Source organism: Mus caroli, unplaced genomic scaffold (genome assembly GCF_978045245.1).
Source record: "Mus caroli unplaced genomic scaffold, Mus_caroli_1 scaffold_2, whole genome shotgun sequence".
In the NCBI taxonomy this organism is placed as follows: domain Eukaryota; kingdom Metazoa; phylum Chordata; class Mammalia; order Rodentia; family Muridae; genus Mus; species Mus caroli.
The window spans coordinates 178,592,057-178,616,181 of NW_028227257.1; the positions used below are offsets into that span (position 1 = coordinate 178,592,057).

General features: G+C 42.9%; 1 protein-coding gene and 1 pseudogene across 4 annotated transcripts; both read right to left on the minus strand.

The window, feature by feature from the left end:
- Nucleotides 1-5,682: 5,682 nt before the first annotated feature.
- LOC110290531 (NADH dehydrogenase [ubiquinone] 1 beta subcomplex subunit 2, mitochondrial pseudogene) lies at nucleotides 5,683-6,077 on the minus strand (annotated as a pseudogene).
- Nucleotides 6,078-10,217: 4,140 nt separating this feature from the next.
- Cdnf (cerebral dopamine neurotrophic factor) lies at nucleotides 10,218-24,120 on the minus strand. Of its 4 annotated transcripts, XM_085835228.1 has the most exons (6): nucleotides 23,905-24,054; nucleotides 23,624-23,777; nucleotides 23,201-23,259; nucleotides 17,263-17,390; nucleotides 15,443-15,584; nucleotides 10,218-12,778 (listed from the first exon to the last, which is right to left on the minus strand). In XM_085835228.1, exons 3-6 carry the CDS (start codon nucleotides 23,241-23,243, stop codon nucleotides 12,600-12,602), a joined length of 492 nt encoding a protein of 163 aa, XP_085691354.1. In that variant the 5' UTR covers nucleotides 23,244-23,259; nucleotides 23,624-23,777; nucleotides 23,905-24,054; the 3' UTR covers nucleotides 10,218-12,599. The 4 variants fall into 4 exon arrangements, with proteins under 4 accessions (XP_085691354.1, XP_085691352.1, XP_021012278.1 ...); XM_085835226.1 differs by having other exon boundaries at nucleotides 23,201-23,777; XM_021156619.3 differs by lacking the exons at nucleotides 23,201-23,259; nucleotides 23,624-23,777 and having other exon boundaries at nucleotides 23,905-24,120.
- Nucleotides 24,121-24,125: the final 5 nt, after the last annotated feature.

Genomic DNA, 24,125 nt, shown 5'->3' on the forward strand with positions numbered 1-24,125 from the left:
ATAGATAGATGATAGATAGATAGATAGATAGATAGATAGATAGATAGATAGATAGACAGACAGATAGAGATATATCTGTCTCTCTCTATCATCTCCATCATCTCTATCTCTATCTCTCTTTGCCTCTGTCTCTATCAGTCTCTGTCTCAGTCTCTATCTCTCTGAACCTGGAGCTCATATATTTGGTTGGGCAACAAACTCCAGGAATCCTCCAGTCTCTACTTCCCATTTCCACCCACTCCCAGTGTTGAGGTTACAAAGTGCTCCTATGCCTGGCTGTTACGTGGGTATTGGGGACCCAAAAATCACGTCCCCATGTTTGCATATCAGGCACTTTACTCCCTAGGCCACCTCCTCTCCCTGCTAGTCAACATTCTCTAGAACACATAAATTAATCCTGCTATATTATATGACGGACTCAAAATCAGAATAGAAACCACCAAATGCCAGAGAAAGGAAGTTCTTCACACTTGAATTACTAAAGGATTCACAAGTAATGAGAAATCCAAGGTAAATGGAGCCTACGATCCCATACATCCACTCCCCAGCACGGAAATTGGCAAATCTCAATGTGTGTCTTCACCTTATTTCTTTTTAGAAATCTACTCAAGTTCAAGACTCTGTCTTTTTCCCCAAGTTCTGTTTCTGTTTTTTAATTATGGGTCTCTGTGTGTATTTGCCTGCAAGTGCTTATAAAGGCCCGAGGTACAGGATCCCCTGGAGCTAGGGTTATAGGGGCGAGTGGGCTGGGGCCACTCGGGACTGACCTTGGGTCCTTGGTAAGAGCTGTCAGTATGTGTTCTTCACTGCCTAGCCATCTCTCTGGACTCTATCTGATTTAGACTGGGAAATCTTTGTTAGCCTCACAAGGAATGAGGATTGGCACCTATCTGCCTTTATAAACCTGGGACTGATTGTGACTCTACTACAGAAGGCAAACACGTGCAAAACTATCCAACCACACTAAAAATCAGCAAGACTAGAATCCAGGGAAATGAGTTCACTGTGCCTGTTGCTAAAGAACAGTTGAGCTCTGACATCTCCACGCCACAGAATTTTAAAGTATGTAATACAGCATGGTTGCCATATTGGGAATAGCAAAGTTTCTGCAGACACAGCATTGTACCATGTTATTCCCCAACTCTTCTGGGACTGGAAGAGATCACTTATCAAAGAATCTAACATTCTAAAGGAATCGGGGCTGAGCCAGTCGTGGAAGCAGCCCTATCACCCTGGCCAGAGCTAAAACAGACCTGAGCCACAGCAGGACCAGTGCTGAGGCAGGCAAGCACCCAAAACTTAGGTGCCTCTCTTGCAAAACTGACTGCACCTGAGAACCACCAGAAATACATGGTACAAGTTATAGACGCCAAGAGAAAATAAGTTTGTGTGTTTTATGAGGCTTCTAAGTATCCTAGGATCATTGAGGATGCCATCATCAAAGAGTCAAAATCACTGGAGTTGGATTGTGTAAATGTTACAGCCACAAACCTGGTGCCATTTAAGCCATACACGATGGCCACCTTAAAATACCAAACTATCCCCTACTCCCCACAGTAGCTGGACAGCACAAACTGGATTGTGAGAAGAAGTGGGAAAGCTCAGGGCTGTGGTACCAGAAGGTGAGGTGGGAAGGGAGGCTATGGGAGGAGTTGGGGTAAATATGATCATGTTATCCTGTATGAAGCTCTCAAAGAACTGATAAGAAATGTTTTTTAAAGTAAAATTATATACCCATCAAATACTCCATGTGAGTGAACTTCAATGACCAGCCAAAGCGATTTTATTTAGTCAATGAACTTACTCAGGAAGGCTTGGACTTAAAACCAAGATGTTAAAAGGGCATTTGACCAAGACGAATCATACTGCAGATACTCCTTGTTTGTTCCAATCACTATATTGAGCATTTTTCTTCCTTCTAAAAAAGACATAATTTCAGGTGGACACCAGTAAGTATAGTTAGATAGAAATAATTGGTGCTACTATTTTAAAAAAGAAAGAAAGACAATTCATTTATTTTCTAGCAATGTAAGCAAATAGGAGAAAAATCTTCAAGTTGAAACAGTTTTAAATAGAGCCCTGCTTTGCAGCTCTGGCTGATCTCCCACTCAGGATCCTCCTGCCTCAGCTCCCACACAGGTGTACACCACACCTGCCCTAGTACTTACTACATTTGCTGCCTCATAGAAAAAAGAAGAAAGAGGTGGGGTGGGGAGTGATTAGGTGGTTAGAAGCACTTGCTGCTCTGGGAGAAGATCAGAGTTCAGTCCCCAGCTCTCATGGGGGACAGCTCACAGCCACCTGTAGCTCAGCACCAGGGGTCCCAATGTCCTCTTCTGACCTCCAGGGGCACTGCACTTACATATGCACATAGTTAAAAATAAGTATAAATATGTAAGGGAATAAAAAAGAAGTAGCTTAACTTGGCCTGGCAGTGGTGGTGTATGCCTTTAATCCCAGCACTTGGGAGGCAGAGCCAGGTGTATTTCTGAGTTCGAGGCCAGCCTGGTCTACAGATTGAGTTCCAGGACAGCCGGGCTACACAGAGAAACCCTGTCTCAAAAAACCAAAAAACCAACCCCCCCAAAAAAAAACCAGTAAGAAAGATGGAAAAACTAGTTCTACTAATTGAATCTCAAGAGTGTTAATGGAGATATGTGCCAGTGAGGCCATTTCTCTGGTGTTGCCAGAGAACTGGTCTGTGTGCAATAAAGAGATCCATAAACATAACGAATGATTCTCTGTGTTGTTGAACCAACAGTTTACCTAAATTATCCTGAAGCTACCTGATGCAATAGTGTCACAGAGGTGTGTAGAACAGAACTAAAGAATATTCCAGAAACATCGCGTCACCCACCCTCTTGCCCCCCCCAAAGAGATATTCCCTAATAGTTCATAGCTGCAACCCAGAACACACTGTACTATTGAGAACTCTATTGAGTTCCTGCCTCATTAGGTCATATCAACACAAGATTGGAGCATTCTTGCTTCTCAAGGATCACTTTTAAAAGCTAATTTCTATGCCATCAAATTGTCAGTCTTGAATTTCTCAATCTAAACATGTCCAGTTTAGGCATCAGCTGGACCAAATTCATGGCTGGACATCTGTTGGCAAACCTCTGAACATCTCTGTGCCCACCTTCCTCATCTATAAAATAAGTTGGCCATATCATATTCTCTCAGGGCAAGCAAAATCTTCTAAAGAAACATACCATGCAGAGTTAGTGTCATGGTGCACACTTGCAATCTTAGCACTTGGGAGGCTGAGACAGGAGGATGGTGAATCCAAACCTAGCCTGAATTACACAGTAAAATCACAAGGAAAAAGAAGGGAGGGAAAGTAAGAGAGGGGAGAGAAGAGGGTGCAGACTCAAATATCTACTGAGATACCGAGATATCTGATTGATGCTATGTACTCAATTGTTTATTTTGTTTATATCTTTCATTTAATTTTCATAATAAGCCCATATTGTACATAATGACTAAATACATTCTTAAGATGCAACACCAAGGCCTAGAAAAGTTGGATATTTTTTCTCCTCAGCTGGTGCAACCAGCCATATGCAAACCTAGAATTTAAATTTTAATTCACCTTTTTTTTCAACTTCCTCTTTTCATCAGCATATTCAGATATTCTGGAGGCTGTGAACACTATACGGGTTCCCTCACAGAATGAAAAGTCTAGGGATCAGATCACTAACAATCAGAAAACCTACTGTCTGAGTCTGAGCTGGACATGGAGTGTTTTCTGTACAAGGTCAAGGTACAATGGCACTGTGAATGTTCTGGGGGCTTGGGGTGGAGCAGATATAACCTGTGAAGGAGAAAACAAAGAACCTCCTATTATAGATCAGAGAAGACTGGAGGGGATGGGGTCACAGCTCTGGAGCTGGGGAAACGGCTCCCTGGGTAAAAGTGCTTGCTAAGCTAGCATGAGGACCTGAATTCAAATCTCCAGCAACCACATGAAAGGAAAACATGACTGTGTGCAACTACAGCACTGTGAGGGAGAAAACAGGGAGACTTCTGGGGTTTGATAGCTGCCAGGCTATCTCCAGGTTCAATGAGAGAGTCTGTCTCAAGGTAATACAGTGATAGGTGGCAAACCAGGACACCTGAGATTATCTTCTGGCTTCTACATCCAAACACACACACATGCACTTGCATCATATACTTTACACACGCACACATACAAAGATGGGAGAGATGTAAATACAGACTTAGCTACTGGGAGAAGATCTGAATTCCCCAGATATAAGGCATTCTGAGATGGTACCCAGCAGAGAGGTGAGGTTATGTCCTAGTAGAAATTGCACAGCTCAAGAGCCTTTTGCAGTGTATTTATAGCTGCCCCGTGACTAAGAAGCCAACATTTGATCTGTTCTTTCCAAAATGGGTTTTTAAAAATGCAAGAGGAAAATGAGTAGGAGCTCAGTGAGCAGCATCTTCTGCAGCTGGCTATACACGGGGCAGCCTGAAAGACTATCTGAGGATGGGTACCAAAGGCTGACCAGAGAGCCTGGCTTGTAATGAGAGTGACATTCTGAGGGTGGAGGCTGCAAGAAGGGGGAGTGGCTGCTCCCTTCTTGGCTCTCATAACTGGTACAGAACACCATCCCTGATGACATTGTTGGGAGAGGGAAAATGGATTGGTGAATGTATTTCCTCTGGAGCTATCTGATACTTAAGCTTATCAGAGTGCTATGAAAATAAGCAACAAAAGCAGATAGATACCCCAATCCCTGCTTTTCTGGTGGCCTCAAATACCTTTAAACTTCTAGAAGCCATGGAGAGTGGGAGTTTTTATAAAGGAGTGCCCAGTATGCTATTTAAGGATTGAGACTCACCTAGGCCAGAGTTTCCATAGAAACACCATCTGTCACTCACAATCATTATCCTAATCCCTTGTTCCAGAAAGTTCTGATAATCATAAGTCCCTTTGTCGATGTCATTGGACAGCAAAGCCTGACCTGATTGACACTATCTGGCCTGGACTTACAAAAGGTGTTACAAGATGGTGCTTCAAGCCACTAACAGAGGAGAAATTGTCAGTAGTAGTACATGTACTGGCGTTACAGCATTTACCTAGCATGGTGAGCCTCTGAGTTCCATTTCTTGAAGTTATATATCAGTGAAACATATTATTTATAAACTTAGAAGTATTTTTGAGTTCCTAGAACATGCGTGTTTTTGCAGAGATTCCGGTGCCGGGATGTGAGACTGTATGTTACCAATATGTGCTTTTTCATCTTGCGTCTCGATGGGATGAATCGGTCTGTTACCCAGAGTGGTGGTCTTTGCTTAGAATCACCATGGAGAGACACCTCCATAGGGAGTTCCCAGAAAGGTTTAGCAGGACAAAGAAGACGCACCTTGAATGTGAGTGGTACCATCCTATGGGCCAGGGTCTCAGAAGGAAGAAGGAGGAGCAAGTCAGCTGAGCGCCAGCTTCCATCTCTCGCTGCTTCCAGACAGCGGTGCAATGTGATCAGTCGCCTCATAGTCCTTCCACCACGCCTTCCCCATCGAGATGGACCATACCCTTAAACTGTAGCCAAAATAGATCCTTGCTTAAGTTGCTTTGCCAAGAAATTCATCACAGCTATGACGGGTAACTGCCAGGGTGTAGACAACTAAACCAAGTTGTTTGGTGGGTTGGTTGGTTGGTTGGTTGGTTTGGGTTTTTTTGGCAAGCCACTTTACTTTACACCTTTAATGAAGTCTGTAATTTCTTGAAATGTCTCACCTTGCTCTTGTTCAGAGAGTTTACAGTGTCAGTCCTCATCATCAGGAGGGATTCCCAGTTCTTCATCTGTCCACTGTGAAGGATCTGGATATGAAAAGTGACCCAGCACAGCATCCGACTCATGCCAAAATCGCCAAAGAATCCAGAACCACATGAGTGAGCTTAAGAACTCGCCCTGGATCACCTGGGACCGGGTAAGCTGGGGAAACTGAATATGTACACCACCGCCAGCATCACGGCCTCCACCGTCTCCAGCTCCCCACAAGCGGCAGCCCCGGAGCGGGCGGCCTCGATCGGGACCAAAAGGTACCAAGCGGGTCAGCACAGACATACTAGCAAGACTGTAGTTCCCACCCCTGATAAACCAAGTATCTTAATGACTGGGTGTTTGTCCGCAGAAAGTACACCACACACTGTCCATGTGTGTTAGCTCTTAAGGTCAGCCATCAAACTTTAGGAAAGCCAAGCTGCCCAGATGAGCTTCACACATCAGGTCTCCTCCTCCCTGGAAGGCAGCTGCCACCATTTCAGGCAGAGTACTTAGGACAGTGACTCCCCAAGCTCAGCATCACACTGGAGTTACCTAGGAGTGGCACTTATGAGATTCTCTCCTTCTTCATCCAAAGACTGAAAGGAACTACTCTAGGATGCAGCCAATATTGGGGATTGCTAAATTATCTCCAGGTGCCTCTACTACAGAGCTGAGGGTTTAAAAAAAAATTCACATTTAGAGCACATGCCTTAGGTCAATACTTTCACTTACAATTAATGGTCTGCCACTGTCAACTACTATATTTGGCTTTTTCCACTTTTATATGTCTGTGGTGTGCATTTGAGTATATGCTCATTTGCATAGTGTGGACATGTGTGTGAGAATGCATATGAAGATCCAAGTTGGTGGCAAGAATTATCTTCAATCTTTCTTCTATCTTATTAAATCAGTCCCACAATCTACTAGAAAGAATGGTAAACCGAGGTCTAGCCAGGCCTACCCAACCACGATTCTCCACATTTTTATCAGTGATAAGAATAGCAAACACCTTTTCACAGTATCAGCTGTCTTAATTGGGTTTCTATAGCTGTGATAAAATGCTAAACGAAAGCAATGTGAGCTCATTTTGGCTTACAGTTTATAGTTACCATTGAGGGAAGTCAAGGCAGGAACTTGAGCAGGAACTTAGAGGCAGGAACTGAAGCAGAGACATGGAGGAGTGCTGCTTACTGGCTCATCCCCGCTGGCTTGCTCAACCTGCTCTTTTATACACTCCAGGACCACCTGCCCAGGGGTGTCGCCAGCTACATCGGGCTGGACCCTCAGCATCAATCATTAATCAAGAAAATGCCCTCACAATCTTACAACTGGGTCAGACTTATATAGGCATTTCCTCCATCAAGTTTCCCTTTTCTCAGATGACCCTAGCTTATGTCAAGTTGACAGAAGAGGAGGAGGAAGAGGAGGAGGAGGGAGGGGGAGGAGGAGGAGGAGCATATATATACATTCCATTTTCTACTGATCTTTATTTTAGGTTGTCAGAATGTGTGTGTGTGTGTGTGTGTGAAATAATAGCTTGATGCAACTAATCAATATTGTATATTTGATATTACAAATTTGATAGCCACACTATAAAAGAAAAAATTATAGGTAGTAAGAAAAATATTTTTGTATTCATAATGATCATATGCCAAAGAAGATTTTTCTTAGATGGAATTATTTTTCAAATATATTTTGAGAGGATAGCCACCAGCTATCCTCTCTTTCAGATGGGAGTCTTGAAAAGTCACAAATTTGGGTGTCTGTCCTTCCCTCTCACCTCATTTCTGAGGCAGGGTCTCTTTGTAGTTCATCACTGATTACTCCAGGTTAACTCTGCCTGGAACTTCCCAGAATTCTCCTGTTTTCAGCTCTCATCTCGTCATAGCACAACTAACTTGAATTACAGATCCATACGTACATCAACATACACAGCTCCACGTGGGTTCTGGGGATTCGAACTCGGGTTCTTACATTGTAGGACAAGTGCTCTGCCCACTGAGCCAATGCCCTGCCTCCACCCATTTTTTAGTTCAGAATTGTATTGCTTTTTTTCAGATTGTATATCTTCTACATCTTCTGTGCTTATGAATTTTTCATTGACACACGTGGGAAATGCACAAACACATCCACAATGAGAGAAGTGCACACACAAACACACACACAAAGAGAGCAATGCACACACAAACACATCCACAATGAGAGAAGAAGTGCACACAGAAACACATCCACAATGAGAGAAGAAGCAAGTTAAAATGAAGGAGAAACAGAAAGAGAATACGTCTTTTCAAGCCAAAAACTATAAAAGAAGCAGAGCTATTGCCACTTACACATATGAATGATTGAAATGGCCAGGAGAAGGCTTACTCAGAGTAAACAACACAGAATTACAGCCTAGGAAACGAGGAAGGATTTATGCCACTCCGCACACAGGCTCTGTGCTCACAAACTATTTCTCCCTCTCGTCTCAGTAAAAACCTGATTTGATTTGGACAGCCAGGCTCTGAACCAAGAGATATGATTTCCCCAGATCCCTTACAGCTGAGTTCAATGATTCAGTTCTAGTCAATGGTGTAAAGCAGCACATGGGATGGGGGTGGGACTGGGGTCAGGTCAGAGGCAGATCGCCTTCTGTAGTGAGGGAGTCTAGCAGTCAACTTAGACCTGGGGTCAGCAACGAAGTCAACCATCACTAGGATACAAGGAATCAACTTTGAGCCCCTCGGAGCACTGTAGCCACTAAATTTACTCTGAATTTCCTTCTACTGGACTATTTTCACACCAAAGAATAAACTTTCTGCATTTATGATGTTCTTGATATATTTAAATTTTATTGAAAACCTAACTGATTGAGGATTAGCGGACAGCTCGGTGAGTAAAGATCTTGACACACAACTTTGAGGGCCTGAGTTCAGATCTCCAAAACTTACATACAGCCAAGCATTGGCTATGCATGCCTACAGTTTCAGCACTGGAAAGTGGAGGTAAGCAGACCCCTGGTCAGCCAGCCTAGCTGCAAAGTACAAGCTTCAGGATCAGTGAGAGGCTCTGCCTCAGGGGATAAGGTGGAAAGTTACTGCGCAGGACTCTTGATCCTCCTCTACCGACTGCATGCATAAGCATCAGCATGCATGTGTGCATATCCAGCATGCACACACACACACACACACACACACACACACACACACACAGAGAGAGAGAGAGAGAGAGAGAGAGACCCTGCCTCAGACTCACAGGATAAGAATATGCAGTGTAGTAAATGTTCCTACTGCTCAATAGAAGCAACTTCAGAAGCATTTGTATAAAATCTCTTTGAGCAACACAGACTAAGGCCATCACTTGAGAAGGGGGAGGGACTTCAGTGATTTGAATGGCCTACTAAGCAGTGTTCCCATTACCTAGATTCCTGGGGGGCGGGGGGGGGGATGACACAAAAATTTGATCTCATTTTGAAATCAGAGAGCTAGATTATTTCCAAATGGCAAGTTTCATGATAAGTTCAAAGTACAAAATAGAAACAGATTGTAGAGGTTTGAGTAAGAATGACCTCCTAAGCTTATATACTTGGATGCCTAGTCACCAGGGAGTGACTCTATTTGAGAAGAATTTGGAGATGTGGCAGTGTTGGAGGAGGTATGGCCCTGTTGGAGGAACTGTGTCACCGTGGGTAGGCTGCAAGGTTTTAAAATCTCACACCAAGTCCAGTGTCTCCTCTTCCTGCTGCCTGCAGATAGCGATGTAGAACTCTCAGCTAGCTCTCCAGCACCATGTCTTCCTGCAAGCTCCACACCATGATGATAATGAACTAAACCTCTGGACCTGTAAAGCCAGCCTTAATTAAATGTTTTCCTTTTTAAGAGTTGCTGTAGCCATGGTATCTCTTCACAGCAATAATAACCCTAAGACACAAATGTAGTGTTTTTATAAAAGGTTTTACTTTTTAACTTTGGTAGTTTTGTTTTTAGTTTGTGCATATATGCGTTGCCTGCATGTGTATTGCTGGATCCTCTGGAGGTCAGAAGGTGTTGGAGTCCCATGGAAATGGTGTTAGAGACAGTTGTGAGCTGACTTGTAGGTGCTGGGAATCGAACCTGGGTCATCTGGAAGAGCCAGTGCTCTTAAACACTGAACCATTTCTACAGTCCAACTTTGGTTATTTCTTATGTGCAATTCAAAATGAAGGAGACTATTCCCACCTGGTGAGAAAACTGAATTCCAGAAACAATAACCACCGTGGACCGTCTGTTCTACTAGTATTTTTAGTTTCATTTTGTGTCTGCACAACCTCCATATCTCCTTGGGAACCACTACTTCTCTAACAAATTCACGTTTACTCCAGTTGCTTAGCTGAAAATGCATTCCCTTGCACCATTTAAAAATAAACCTTATTCTCTTAAGTTATTCTCTACTCTACAAAAAAGATTGCTGTGAGTACATTTGATTATTTAGAAGAACAGTTGCTTTAATCAATTAATTTTGGGTAATTTTCAGATAACTCCTACAACTTTTTATGAAATAGAACTGATGTACAATAGAATACCCACATCTTAATTGTACCTCTATATCAATATGATGATCATATCTCTCACCTCCTGCCTTGATAAGGTACAGTCCCATCACCCCAGAAACTTTAAAGAGAATGCTGTCTTGAGTAGCCACACCCTGACCTATTTCCCAAAGGCAACCATTTAACCATGTGCTTCTTATGATCTATGGACAGAGAATGGAGCTGAAACATTGCCAGCATCTTAAGACTGACAGGCTAGCATTAGAAACCACAAGTGCCCCTGCTGCCGGCTGTGGGGAGTGCGCTTTCATCCTGCCTGACACGGGACACTGAACAAGGAAGGAGACTCTGAGCTTGGTCACTTGGCAATTCAAGGTGGTTATAAACCGGGCGTGGTGGCGCACACGTTTAATCCCAGCACTCAGGAAGCAGAGGCAGGCGGATTTCTGAGTTTGAGGCCAGCCTGGTCTACAAAGTGAGTTCCAGGACAGCCAGGACTATACAGAGAAATCCTGCTTCAAAAAAACCAAAACAGAAAAAGGTGGTTATAAATAGCCCAAGCACAGACTTGTTGTGGATTGTTGATTTGTATTCTTCCGATCGGTTTTCTTTATATGAGAAACGGAAACTTCCACTCGTGCTGTGCAATGCTTAATCGCCATTGTTAACTTGGTGGAATTTAGAATTGCCTAGGTGACACATACCTCTGGGCACGAGTGGGAGGGCGTTGCTAGAGAGAGTTTAACTGTGGAAGGAAGACCCCATCCTGAATGTGGGCAGCGGCATTCCCGTGCTGGGGTCAGACTGACAGCTAGCAGAGCATCTACTTCCATATCTGCTTCTAGGACATGGACGCGTGTGACCAATGGCCTCACACTCCTGCTGCCGTGATGAGCTGTAATCTCAAACCATGAACTAAATTAACTCCTTCCTCGATTGTTTTCTTAGGTATTTTGTCTCAAGAGCCTATAAAGTAATGAATGCTTCCCTCCTTGCTGTGCAAGAGAGAAAATATTTAGAGTGATTGGAAGTTTTTTTTTTTAATCTATTTTTATTTTTATTTATTTATTTATTTATTTTTAGATTTATTTATTTATTACATGTAAGTACACTGTAGCTGTCTTCAGACACTCCAGAAGAGGGCGCCAGATCTCGTTACGGATGGTTGTGAGCCACCATGTGGTTGCTGGGATTAGAACTCTGGACCTTCGGAAGACCAGTCGGGTGCTCTTACCCACTGAGCCATCTCACCAGCCCTTTAATCTATTTTTAAAAAGCAAAATGAAACAAGAACCTTCTGAACTATGTTAGGTGGTTATTGGGATTGAAGTCGCACATTAGATAAGCTATAGTTTATGTTATGCATTCATTTTAAAAACCTTGACCAAAGAGATGCTTCTTGTCTCTTTCCTTCCTTAAAATGTATTATCCCATCATATCCATAGCACACTTGAGTCAGTAGTGATAAACTACATTGTCCTTCTGCTGTGCCTTGGCTCTGAAACGTCCTCCTCCAGCTCAGTTTTTGTTTGGTTTGGGTTGGTTGGTTGGTTGGTTGGTGGCTGCTTTTTGTTTGTCTGGTTGTTTGGTTGTTTGGTTGGTTCATTGGTTGCATTTTATTTTAGTGTTTGTTTGTTTTTCAAAATAGTGTTTCTCTGTGTGACCCTGGCTGTCCTAGACTCACTCTGTAGACCAGGCTGGCCTCAGACTCACAGAGATCTGCCTCCAGACAGAGTGCTGGGATTAAAGGCATTCACCACCACACCTGGCATCGGTTTGTTTAGAAGGTTTGTTCCCTAGCTAGTGGTAATTTGGGGAGACTGTGAGGTGGGTGTCTGACTGACAGAAGTGGATGAATAGAGCTATCCCTTTGAAGGTTTCAGCCTTATCATTATTTGGACATCACTTTCTGCCTCTCTATAATCACAACAGCCTCTATGACAAGCTCCTGTTGTCCTGCTCTGAGCTGTGCTGCCCTTAGCTACCCTGCTGTGATGGACCGAATCCCTGAGCCAAAGTGACTCTTCCCTCCCCACACTTGTTTCTGTTAAGCATTATTGTCATAGCAATGCAAAGGCAACCACTGCACCCTCCAAGAAGAATGAGAAAGGCACCTTGAGATCTCTGTGCTCTGCAATTTTAGCGACCGTGAGGAAGCACGGGTTGATCATACGCCTAAACAACACAACTCCACAATACAACAGCAAGACTGACGGCCAACTGGGCAGTCCCTGGTTAGCCCTAACCAGCACACTCTCATCTTAGACAGTCGATTTCTTCTAACTACAGTCCATGCTTCCTGACAGCCCACGGGGTCAGAGCTCTGTTTGGGGGTATATCTCTACATATTTGGGGGCCAGCTCTCTAATGAGGTTCACATAGTCACTTTTCTCCGCACACGCCCTGCACTCCTCCCCCCATCTCTGAAGGATCTGCTTCAGCTCTGCCACTCTCATCTTCCACAGGTCCATTGATGCCAAGTCCAGCTTCTTCTCTAAAGGCCAAAAGAGAACACACAGTTGAATGACAAAACCGAAATCTCATAAAACTCCATTCCCCTTCAGTGTGAGACAACTCCCTTTCCCATGGGGACCAAGACATACCCAATGAGAATGTGATATCACCAGTCAGCCTGTACCCTGGGTTCTCAGTACTTAAACGCTACCAACCATAGACCAACAATATTCAGGGATGGAAATACCAAATCTGTGTTAAGCATAGACAGAGGTTTTTCTTTTTTCTTTATCTTTTTGTCATAAACCCCTTAACAACACAGTATAACAACTATATGCTGGCTGGCAAGATGGCTGGCTCAGTGGGTGAAAGCACTTGCTACCAAGCCCAAGGATTCTTAGTTGAATCTTCAGTGATTCCACACACTGGAACGAAGGAACTGACTTCCACAGATTGTTCCCTGACCTTCACATGCTATGCTGTGGCACAAATGCACTCACATACATATACATGCACAAGAGTGTGGGCACACATGTGCATGAACACACACACACACACACACACACACACAATGTGTAATGGAAAACTATTTACATAACATTTACATTGTATGATATAATGATCGCTATCTGGAGATGGTTTACAGTTCAGAAGAGGATGTGTGAGAATTCTATGCAAAATTTATGGCATTTTATATTAGGAACTTGGCCACCTGAGGCTTCTGTTATCCTCAACTGTATAAAGCTACTAGGAGGACATCTGCCTCCAGCCATCCCTCTAAAGGGCTATTCAGGCTTTAAAACAAGGGGCTGGATACTTCGCAGAGTTCTCAAATCTGCATTCCTGAAACAAACTTAAACTCCTCTCCAAAGGTCGAAGACAGAAATTTATAAACAAAAGCCAGTGTCCTTGGCAGGGCCTTCATTGTGGCTAACAAAAAGACATAGGTCATAACTAACCAGCAGGTTATAGTTTAGTTTTAAAAGAAAATACATCTTCAACAATGTATATGTACATTATAGAGGCTCTGTAATAAGGTAAAGAAATCAGAGCTGGAGAGTTGGCTCTGTGGTTAACGCATGCACTGCTCTTGCAGAGGGACCGAATCAGAGTCAGCACCCACATCAGGCAGTTCATAACCACCTACAACCCCAGCTGCAGGGAGTCTGATAGTAAGCTGAGAAGAATTTATAACTATTGATAAATTCAAGAGAAAAATAACTTCAAGTAAATGACAGCAGTTTCTTTGGTATTTTTCTAGGGGAAAAAATGGCATCTGACACTAAATTTGGAAGGGGGAGTGCCACAATACTCTAAAAGTACAAGAAGGAAGTCAAAAATAAAAATGAGTTTATGGCTTCCAAAGGTTCCCTGATGGCCAGTGTTCCCATGTACAAATAAGTATTAATTTCCTCTATAATATCCGATACTTTTTCTAATATTTAAAGAGCCATTGCATGTACACGTCTTTGTTGAATGAAAGATTCAGCACACAGTTAACCCTCTGTGCGCATGGTTTGTATGGACTCAGGACATCTTTGCTCCTTTGAAGCCTATAAGAAGGGGCATTTAAGCCTGGCAGTGGTGGTGCACGCCTTTAATCCCAGCACTCAGAGGCAGAGGCAGGCAGATTTCTGAGTTCGAGGCCAGCCTGGTCTACAGAGAAAGTTCCAGGACAGCTAGGGCTACAGAGAAAGCCTGTCTCGAAAATACCAAAAAAAAAAAAAAAAAAAGAGGAGTCCATTTGCCCATAATCACTACTTTGCAAGTCAGGGCCTGTGCTGAACAAAGAACTAGGTTGTTGTTGGGACCTTTCAACCTTAAGCCTGTTTCACATCTGCTATGTAGCTATGGTAGAAGGACTCATTACAAGGTTGTGGGGAAAGTGAGCCAAAATGATTCCTTAGGTCATTTACAGTGTGTGTGTGTGTGTGTGTGTGTGTGTGTGTGTGAGAGAGAGAGAGAGAGAGAGAGAGAGAGAGAGAACAAAAACTTATGTCTTAGAGGAATTTCAGATGTGAAGGATAGCTGAGGGAAACTTTCCCAGCCTTTAATCACACTGATTCCACCTACGCAAGAGGCTGGCCCAGATACAACCCTTCAGTGTAAGAATAGGTTTAACCATGTGAAATTTATAAGGCCAAGGACAGAGCATTAAATAGGACATCACCTTCTTTCCTTACTGATTATTTTAGGCACCTCTGATAAGCTATATCACCGGGCAAAGCCTGATTGATGGAAAAGCCCAGCTCCTAAGAGAGACATCTGGCAGAAGGGTAAACTCGCCTAGGAGGGAAACAAAGTCATATCACGACTTCAAAGTCCTGCTGCCATTGGGCAGACGTACCTTGAGTCTTTGTAGCTCACTGAGAGGACCTCCAAGATTCATTTTCAGAAAACTTCCAGACACTCACGGTTGACATCACCTTAGTAAATTAGGAACTTAAGCTTTAGGCTGGGGGTTCCAACTTAATACTGATTGTCCATTATCATCCAGTAGTTAGTATCAGGTTCTTATTAGTTTATTCATTTCCCTTCCTTTATAGGAAGGAGCTCAGCTGACGGGAAAACACCAGCCTGGCATTCCATCAGTGAATGGAGAACCCCTTCCCTCCAATGCTGGCTCTGTAGATAAGATGGCCCAGGCTTTCTAAGCTTGTCAACACATGGGACATTCTGGGAAAGACAGTTGGGTCTCTCGTACCGTATTTCAGCTCACAGATCTGGCTGTCCATCTTCTTTAGCTTCTCACAAATCTTCACCGTGGGTATGTGTACACTCATGGGACGAGTGACTTCACCTAGGATCTTGGTGGCTGCGTCTGTGGTGGCCCCTAGATAATAGCACTGAGAAGAGAATGGTAGGAAATACGGGGCTGGTGAGACAAGCTGACTGCATAGGCGCCTGCCGCCAAGACCCACAACTTTAGTGTGACTCCTGAGACCCACATGGAAGAAGGAGAGCACCGACTCCGGCGAGTTGTCCTCTGAGCTCTCTATGCACGCCATGCACATGGACACAAATAACTAAGTGGAATGTGGTTAAGACAGTGTTCCTGACAATGAATAAAAGCAAGCAAAACAGTATAAAGAAGGGAGAAAGAGGTTACCCTTGTTCTCATAGACCAGATATTTAATATTAGCCCCAGCAGGCTGAGGCACAGCAAGACCAGTGACTCCAGCCTTATCATCAGGCTAATTAGATGCACTTGTCTCTCATCATCATGGGGATTATTGGGTGCATCTAATTAGCCTGATGACAAGGCTGGAGTCATTGGTCTTCTGGTGCCTCAGCCAGACAGAGTCCAGTGGTACACAGAAAGATGACCACTTTAGGCAAAAAAAAAAAAAAAAAAAAAAAAGAACTGGTGGACTGGTGCTCAGTGGCAAAACACATGCTTAGCATGAACAAGGTTATGGATTCAATACCAAGATGGAACAAAAGAGGATTTGATTTGAAATTGTCTTTATGGTGGGAGGATAGGGGATTTTCAGAGAGAAAACTAGGAAAGGCGATAACGTTGGAAATGTAAATAAAGAAAATATCTAATAAAAATATATTACAAAAAAAAGTTAGTAAAATTCAGAAAAAGACATTGTCTTTATTAATATAGAAATATTGAAATAAGACATACATTAAATTCAGGAAACATAATCTTAAAAAGAAAATATAAAAGCTTAAATCATTACATGTAAATGATACTGAGATGATTGATGGGTTCTAGTAAGTGTCTTGGTAGCAGATGCAAAAGCCTACCCATTCACATAATAGTTAATCCTTGTCAGCTTGACGACTCTGTTTAAGGAAGTGGGAAATTGCTTGCACATGGTTTACTTAGAAAGGAAAACTGGACAACTTATTATAAGAATCCACAGTGAATGGAAAAAGAAATAAAACAGGAAGGACATGGCTGCTCCAAGATGCGATGTAGGAGAAGGCTTACAAAACACACTGTTTTTTACAAAACCTAGGTAGTATAACACCCGCAAAACCAGGTGGGATGGTGGAATTGAAGTTATTCTGATCTTGTAAAAGGGAGAACATGGCCAGGGGTAGGGATATCGTCTGGGAGAGTCCAGAGTAGATGGGACCCTGAGTCAGGCGGTGGGGGGTTGGGCAGAAAGGGGAGAGAGGATGCCCAAAAGAGGAGAGAACCAAAACTGCTGGATTATATAAGGAAGGATATCTGGAGGAAGGGCAACCCAGACCCTGGGCTGGAGAGGGGTGGGGGTGGGGGATGCCAGCCAGGAAGACTCTATACCAGGTAGGGACTGAGGGATGCTGGGAGAACCTGGCAGCCAGGTCTGCTTTGATTTGTTAAATAGGCACCTCAGCCATTTGTCTCAGGGTTTGAGACTTAACACATAGGACCTTGTTTTCCAGAATTGGCTTCTGCTTGCCGTCTACAACAGGCACGTTCAAAGCAAGCATGGAAGGAGGGAGCACCAGCTCCACGTGCACAGGGAAACTATTCGTTGTTTTCTTGAAGCACAACGAAAAAAAGGAAAATGAAATGTATCATACCAAGCGGTTTTCTTTTCCTTTGGCATCTGAGCAAAAGCTGAGCAGCTCTTTCTCTATGGTGTCCGCAGAAAAGTCTACGCCTCTACTTAGCAGGGAGTTGTAGAATCGGTCTAAGAATTCTTTACATACTAGAAGGAAGAGAGAGTTGAGTCTGTTACACATTCTACCTCGACCACATTTGTGCCCATAACTCACCCACCAAGTGGAAAAAAATACAGATATAATTCAGGAGAGGTGGCTCAGCAATTAAGAGCACATGCTGCTCTTATAGAAGACCCAGGTTCAGTTCCCAGCACCTACAACTTACAAAGCATGTGTAACTTCAGCTCTAAGGAGCTGATACCCTCTTTTGGCCTCCATTGGCACCAGGCACACATGTGGTACAAATGCATTACATTCAGGCAAACACTTATATGCATAAAATCAGAATAAAAATTTAAAATATATAGATGTGGTTCAATGCATTATGGCCATGGATTCAAACCCTAAGCATTATTTGGGGTTCTGTTCCTAAAGCCATCAATTCATTAGACATTTAATATGAGCTTACGGAATCCACTAGTCAGTCTTTAGAACTAAGTTTCACCTATAATGAAAACCTTTGTATAAACATTGGCAAAGCCTAAAAGATAAGATAGCTTTTTTTATAGAATATGGTCTTGGGGGGGCTGGTGAGATGGCTCAGTGGGTAAGAGCACCCGACTGCTCTTCCGAAGGTCCAGAGTTCAAATCCCAGCAACCACATGGTGGCTCACAACCATCCGCAACGAGATCTGGCGCCCTCTTCTGGAGTGTCTGAAGACAGCTACAGTGTACTTACATATAATAAATAAATCTTAAAAACAAAACAAAACAAACAAACAAAAAAGAATATGGTCTTGGGTATAGCTTTGCTTCAGGCATACAGAAAAATCTGAATAACTACAATACCTTGAATGAAGCTCTTTATCATGCACAAGTATTATGTTCCACCATCATGAGACTGGGTTTGGTGGAAAGCTAATCTGTTGGGTTTTAAAAAAAAACAAAAAAAAAAAAACAAACAAACATACTTTATGCATATCAGTAGTTAAATCCTAACTTGAAGAACCATACTCAGTCCCAATTCTTTTGAGCCGGGAGACAGGACTCAGGATAGGCAAGGCACGAGCAACCACCATGTTAACATATGGCAGGAGCTGGCAGGAGCTGGCAGGGGCTGGCTCTGATGCAAGCATTTCATATATTTTAACTCATTCAAGTTTCACAACAAAGCTATGACATAGATACTTTATTATCCTCTTTTTACAGATAGAGAGACTAGCCAAAGAAACATCACCTGACCTGCAGGGTCAGCGGTAGAGAGAGAATTTGATCCTCCAGGCATGGCCCCTGGTCCACGTTCTGCCCAACTGTGGGAGGAAGAATAAATCTTTCCTTCTTTGAGTTTTAGTCAGGAATTTGGTCACAGCAAGGAGTGACATCACTAATGCACACATCCTCTCTCCTGACCTGGAATTCAATGAACGTATGTTGGAGTTTTCTTTATCTTTATTACCTCTTTCCCATCTTTTCCTTTCATCTCTCAGTGATATATTCTTGGCCATCTTTTGATTTATAATGGGATGTAGCTTCATTGTAAGCTAAAGACTAACACAAACGCACAGGTGTGCACACATGCACATTAATATATTGGTTCTGTTTTGTGACAGATTCTGGCTAATTCATAATTCAAGTAGAAACAGTGAGGAAACCTCTCAGTACAGCCATACATCTCCTAATAACAGGGACGCCATCTGAGTTATGTTGCTAGGTGACTTTGTTGTGGAAACATCAAAGGAGTTACTTACAGAAACTTAGATGTTACCGCCTGCTATATATACCTCGGTCATATGGTACAGTTCATTGCTCCAAGTCTACAAGCTTGGTAGGTATGTTCAATCTTTTTATAACACTACATTGTCATCTACAAAGCTTATGCTTAAGAGCCATGTAATTGGGTTACAAGAAATAAAAACTTCATACATTCAAAATCTTACAGTGTCCCATGATTCTGTGTTGAATTACATCCATGGCTATCCTGTGCCATACGCAGCCTGCAGCTACAAGGTGATCATGCCTGTGTGTAGAACATGTTACCACGCTTAGGGCTGTGGGTAAGTTTCACTGAACTTCAGGTAAACATAAGAGACTTGCAGTAAAAAGATTGTATTACTAATCGGGGCTGGACCACTGGCTCAGGGTTAGGAGCACCTGCTGCTCCACCAAGTTCAGTCCCCATCACCCCTGCCCAGTGACTCGCAAACACCTGGAAACTCCAGTTTCAGGGGATCAAGCTCCCTCTTCTGGCCTCTGAAAGTTCCTGCACACATGTATCATACATACCAAACAGAGACACATACATAAATAAAGATAAGTCTGCAAACGAGAGTTTTAAAATGAAACAGTGTACCTGCATATGGCCCTTACTATGAGTGGAGCCTGTAGACTTAGGAGCTGAGCTGGGGGAGCCAACATGAAGGCCGAGAGGATAGTTCACACTGAGGAAGACACTATAGGCTGCAATCATTTACAGACTATATGAAATTTTTGGAAAAAATAGCTTATTTCTTCCATGATAAATGAACTTTAGATTACTATAAGTTTTCCACCATATAAATTGTTTAACTTTTTTTTTTAAAAAAAGCCTGTTTGCCTGTCTTGTTATGACACTTAGCTCGAAACATGAACGTACTGCAGTGCACCTTTCTCCTTTAAACCTTTATTCTTTAGGTTACTTATCTATTTACTTTTAAAACTTGATTGTAGCCGGGCGTGGTGGCGCACGCCTTTAATCCCAGCACTTGGGAGGCAGAGGCAGGCGGATTTCTGAGTTCGAGGCCAGCCTGGTCTACAAAGTGAGTGCCAGGACAGCCAGGGCTACACAGAGAAACCCTGTCTCGAAAAACCAAAAAAAAAAAAAAAAAAAAAAACCTTGATTGTAAAAGAACTAAGGCACAAAAACATGCATTAGCCGAAGCCCACACAGGATCCAGATGATGGTACCACTGCCCCCCACCTTGTCCCACTAGGACCCTTTCAGAGGCAACAGCACGCATGGATTGGGCTTGTGTAGTAAAATTCCTTTTTTTCTGGGATACTTGGGTTGTTTGTTTATTTTTGCTTTGAGACAGGATCTCCCTGTGGAGAACAGGCTGGCCTCGAACCCACAGAGATCAGCCTGCCTCTGCCCCCTGAGTGATAGGATTAAAGGTCTGAAGCATATCCCTCTCTTCCGGAATATTTTCTAAAGTGCCTGCCTGAGGCTAGTTGACACTTACTTTACCTTTTGAATTAAGAAGAATCCAAGCAATGATTGTTGAAGGTAAACAGTAAGTACTGTGCTCTACATGTTATACTGCTGTCATTCATAAGACTGACAGTTTACTGGGTCTGTTTGTTCCAGAACCAACACAAACGATTGATTAGAAACAGGGAATTCAATATCATTGAGTAGTAGAATGTTTTCATAATCCCATAGAACCATTTTAGTGTACATGGTCCATCATTGACTGAAATGTTGAGACACATAACTATAAATCTGAGAATTAGGATGCGGCCCAGGATGGTACATAAATGTGTAATTCATCATATTCAAGCAATATTCAAACGATGAGACCACAGAAAAAAGGGAGATGGAGGAAGTGCAGGCCTGGGGGTCACCTTCAGGAAACGCCAACGTTTAGAGGTGGAGAATGTGAGACAGAATGAGAAAAGGACTCTTAGGAACAGCCAGTGAGGTAGGACAAGATAAAGGCCCAGTGTTCTCCCCAGAGGCAAATGACAATAAACAATAACAAAACAAACAAACAAAAAAATCCCATCTAACTGATCACCGATGTTATGAGCCACCAATAGAATGAAAAATGTCTTCTGACGTATCTTTTACTCATCTTAATTATCAAATACATTAAGTCTACAAAGAAGACACCTGCTGTCATGATCAATGTTGTGAGCAGGAATTCATCAGAGTCTCTAAGCAACCTCCCATCTTGTCTTCCTATAAGAGAGATCCAGTCTTGCAAAGGTCTCATATCTCTTCCCCAGCATATCCTCTTTTGATTTCTAAACATCTCTGCCATTCTGACAAGGAATCATCTATCCAAATGAGGACACTCCAGAACTCTAGCTTTTGATTTTAAAGATGGACATTTGGCTCAGCAAAACATGCATGAAACTTTGCCGCAGTGCACATGTACCCTTTATCAGTACTCTGCCTGCTGTGTATAATAATAGAGTTTTAAATCCATGGGATGAGAGACATCATCTAGAGGGACTTTTTAAAAGTCCATAGCTGCGTGGTGTGTAGTGAAATGATTTTTTGAATCTTCTGAGAAACTGTGGAGGAGGGGGAGACACTACCTGGTGGAAACTGGAAAAACATTAAATCCAGGAGAACATGACAACCCTCCCAGAGATGGGGCAAGCTACAGGATGGGAGGACACCAGGACAACAGAAAGGAAAAACAGCAACGGTCTGTAACAAGGCATTAGACCTGGGGAAAAAGAAAGGTAGAGAATCCATAGGAAGGTAGAGTCAATAGACAAGCAATTGGCCAGCAGAAAGAAAGAAAGGAAAAGGAAATACAGAACAAACCAGCTAATTTTGCTAACCTCATAACCTCATAGCATAGGAATAAGTTCCTGAGGAATAAACCATTCAAGGATTACCTTTTAACTACATCAAGTTTTTTGAATACTTAGTCACTCCATAATCACCTGACAGAAAAATATGTCCGGAACTGTGGGAAGAAGGTGGCTTGGATACAGAGATGTAGAATTTACTGGACAGTCAGGCAGATTGATTTTTTTGCACTGTATGCAGACTGATAATAAATACAGAGGGCATGACACAGAAAAATTCCAACAACTAAGCCATGGCTAGGCCAAGCATTGATGGCACGCATCTTTAATCCCCACACTGGGGAGGCAGAGGCATGCAGATCTCTCAGTGAGCTTGAAGACAGTGTGCTTCATAGTGAGTTACAAGCCATTTAGGGCTACATAGTGAGACCCTGTATCAAAAGAAAGGATGGAAGGAAGGAAGGAAGGAAGGAAGGAAGGAAGGAAGGAAGGAAGGGAGGGAAGAAGAAAGGAAGGAAGGAAGGAAGGAAGGAAGGAAGGAAGGAAGGAAGGAAGGAAGAAAGGAAGAAAGAAAGAAAGAAAGAAAGAAAGAAAGAAAGAAAGAAAGAAAGAACAGAAGCCAGCCATAGCCAAAGATTGAGAAGCACGTGAACAAATCTGGAAAATGTTTGCCATGATGGAGGCAAAGACAAGAGAAGCAGCAGTGTCAGTCATCAAGGCAGGGACTTCAGGAAAGAAAAAATTCTAATAGTGTCGGGAGTCACAGAGAAACCCAAGTTCAACCCTTGGACGTCCTTGGATTAGTCTCTGATAACCTCAGCACAGATGATGGAGCTAGTAACTTAAGGGTCCCCACTTGTGTGTATTGGTGTGATGTCAAATGTGTGTGTCACACTGTTGTTATTTAAGGTGCAGGGTTTTGTTGTTTTGTTTTGTTTAAGGTTTATTTATTTTATATATGTGAGTACACTGTCACTGTTCTCAGCCACACCAGAAGAGGGCATCAGACCTCATTACAGATTCTTGTGAGCCACCATGTAGTTGCTGGGAATTGAACTCAGGACCTCTGGAAGAGCAGTCAGTGCTCGTAACCACTGAGCCATCTCTCCAGCCCTTTTTTGTTTATTGAAGTAGTTTGATACATCGATCTATAATGATTTCAAAATAATTTGAAGTTCTATAAAATCCTGCTTGCCCAAGATGAGATCTTTAACTGAAATTATAACTGTTAAGCCAGTATCTTTAGCTACAGAAATTTTAAATAACATTTAAACTTATTTTAAATTTCTAGAGGAAGGTTTGAAAATTGCTGATAGAAAGCTGGACTCCAACTTACAATAAGACTCAACTGCCCATTCTTGTGAATCGTGTGTCTCCATTTTCTGTTCAGTACATCTGCTCTCAAGATGAGAAGTTATATGTTTACATCATTTCAATAAAACAAGAAGGTTAAGTTCCACAGTGGTCCCAAAGGGACTATCAAAACTGTTCATCTTGGCTCTTGTTAACAGTCCTCTACAAAACACACTGTTTTTTACAAAACCTAGGTAGTATAACACCCGCAAAACCAGGTGGGATGGTGGAATTGAAGTTATTCTGATCGCCAAGTCCACAGAAGAAAAAAAGGCGTCTATTTTATCGTTCTCTTCTCAAGGAATTAATGTGCTCCTTTGTAAAGCAGCTTGTCTATAAAGTCCTAATCAGCCGTACCCTTGTCTTAGCTTTCAGCAACCCTAACGTATTGCCATGTTTTATTTACCTCCTAGGAGTGGCAACTAGTTTGAACCTCAAAACATGTCTTCTGAGCAGAGAAGCAAGTCTCCTCGGTTAGGAGCAACAAAATCAAGTTGGCAGCGGAGACCATTTGCACAAAATCTAATACGAATCCTAGTTCACTCCTTTTTCTGCGCCACCTTAATAATGACAGCAAAAACAGAAGGGCGAAATGTTATTTACAGCTTGGGCCGGGAGAAGCTGCTTAGGTAATTGCTTAGCTGAGCGCGGTGTCGCCGCCATGCAAGCAGGTCACACACCGCTCACCTTCACAGTCAGCCCTCGGCCCCACACCGGCCTCCAGGCCCTGCGCCAGCACAGGGTTCGAGATCCAAAACCCGGCGCAAAATGTCACCAGAGCAGATGGACTGGTGCACCGCATGCTGAGCCTGGGATCCGGAACTACCCACACCTTCCTTACTGTAGTGGGGGCTGCCTCGTGAAGCCGGTAGGAGGCAGGAAACAAGTGACGCAATCTCACCAGGCGT

Bases quoted from the DNA above. Each gene is read 5' to 3' on its own strand.
- Cdnf (XM_021156619.3), bottom strand. From the start codon at position 24,019: ATGCGGTGCACCAGTCCATCTGCTCTGGTGACATTTTGCGCCGGGTTT. The intron at 17,391-23,904 runs GTGAGCGGTGTG...TCTTCCTTCTAG, and splicing joins GCCGAGGGCTGACTGTGAAG to TATGTAAAGAATTCTTAGAC. The intron at 15,585-17,262 runs GTATGATACATT...TTCTCTTCTCAG, and splicing joins AAGGAAAAGAAAACCGCTTG to TGCTATTATCTAGGGGCCAC.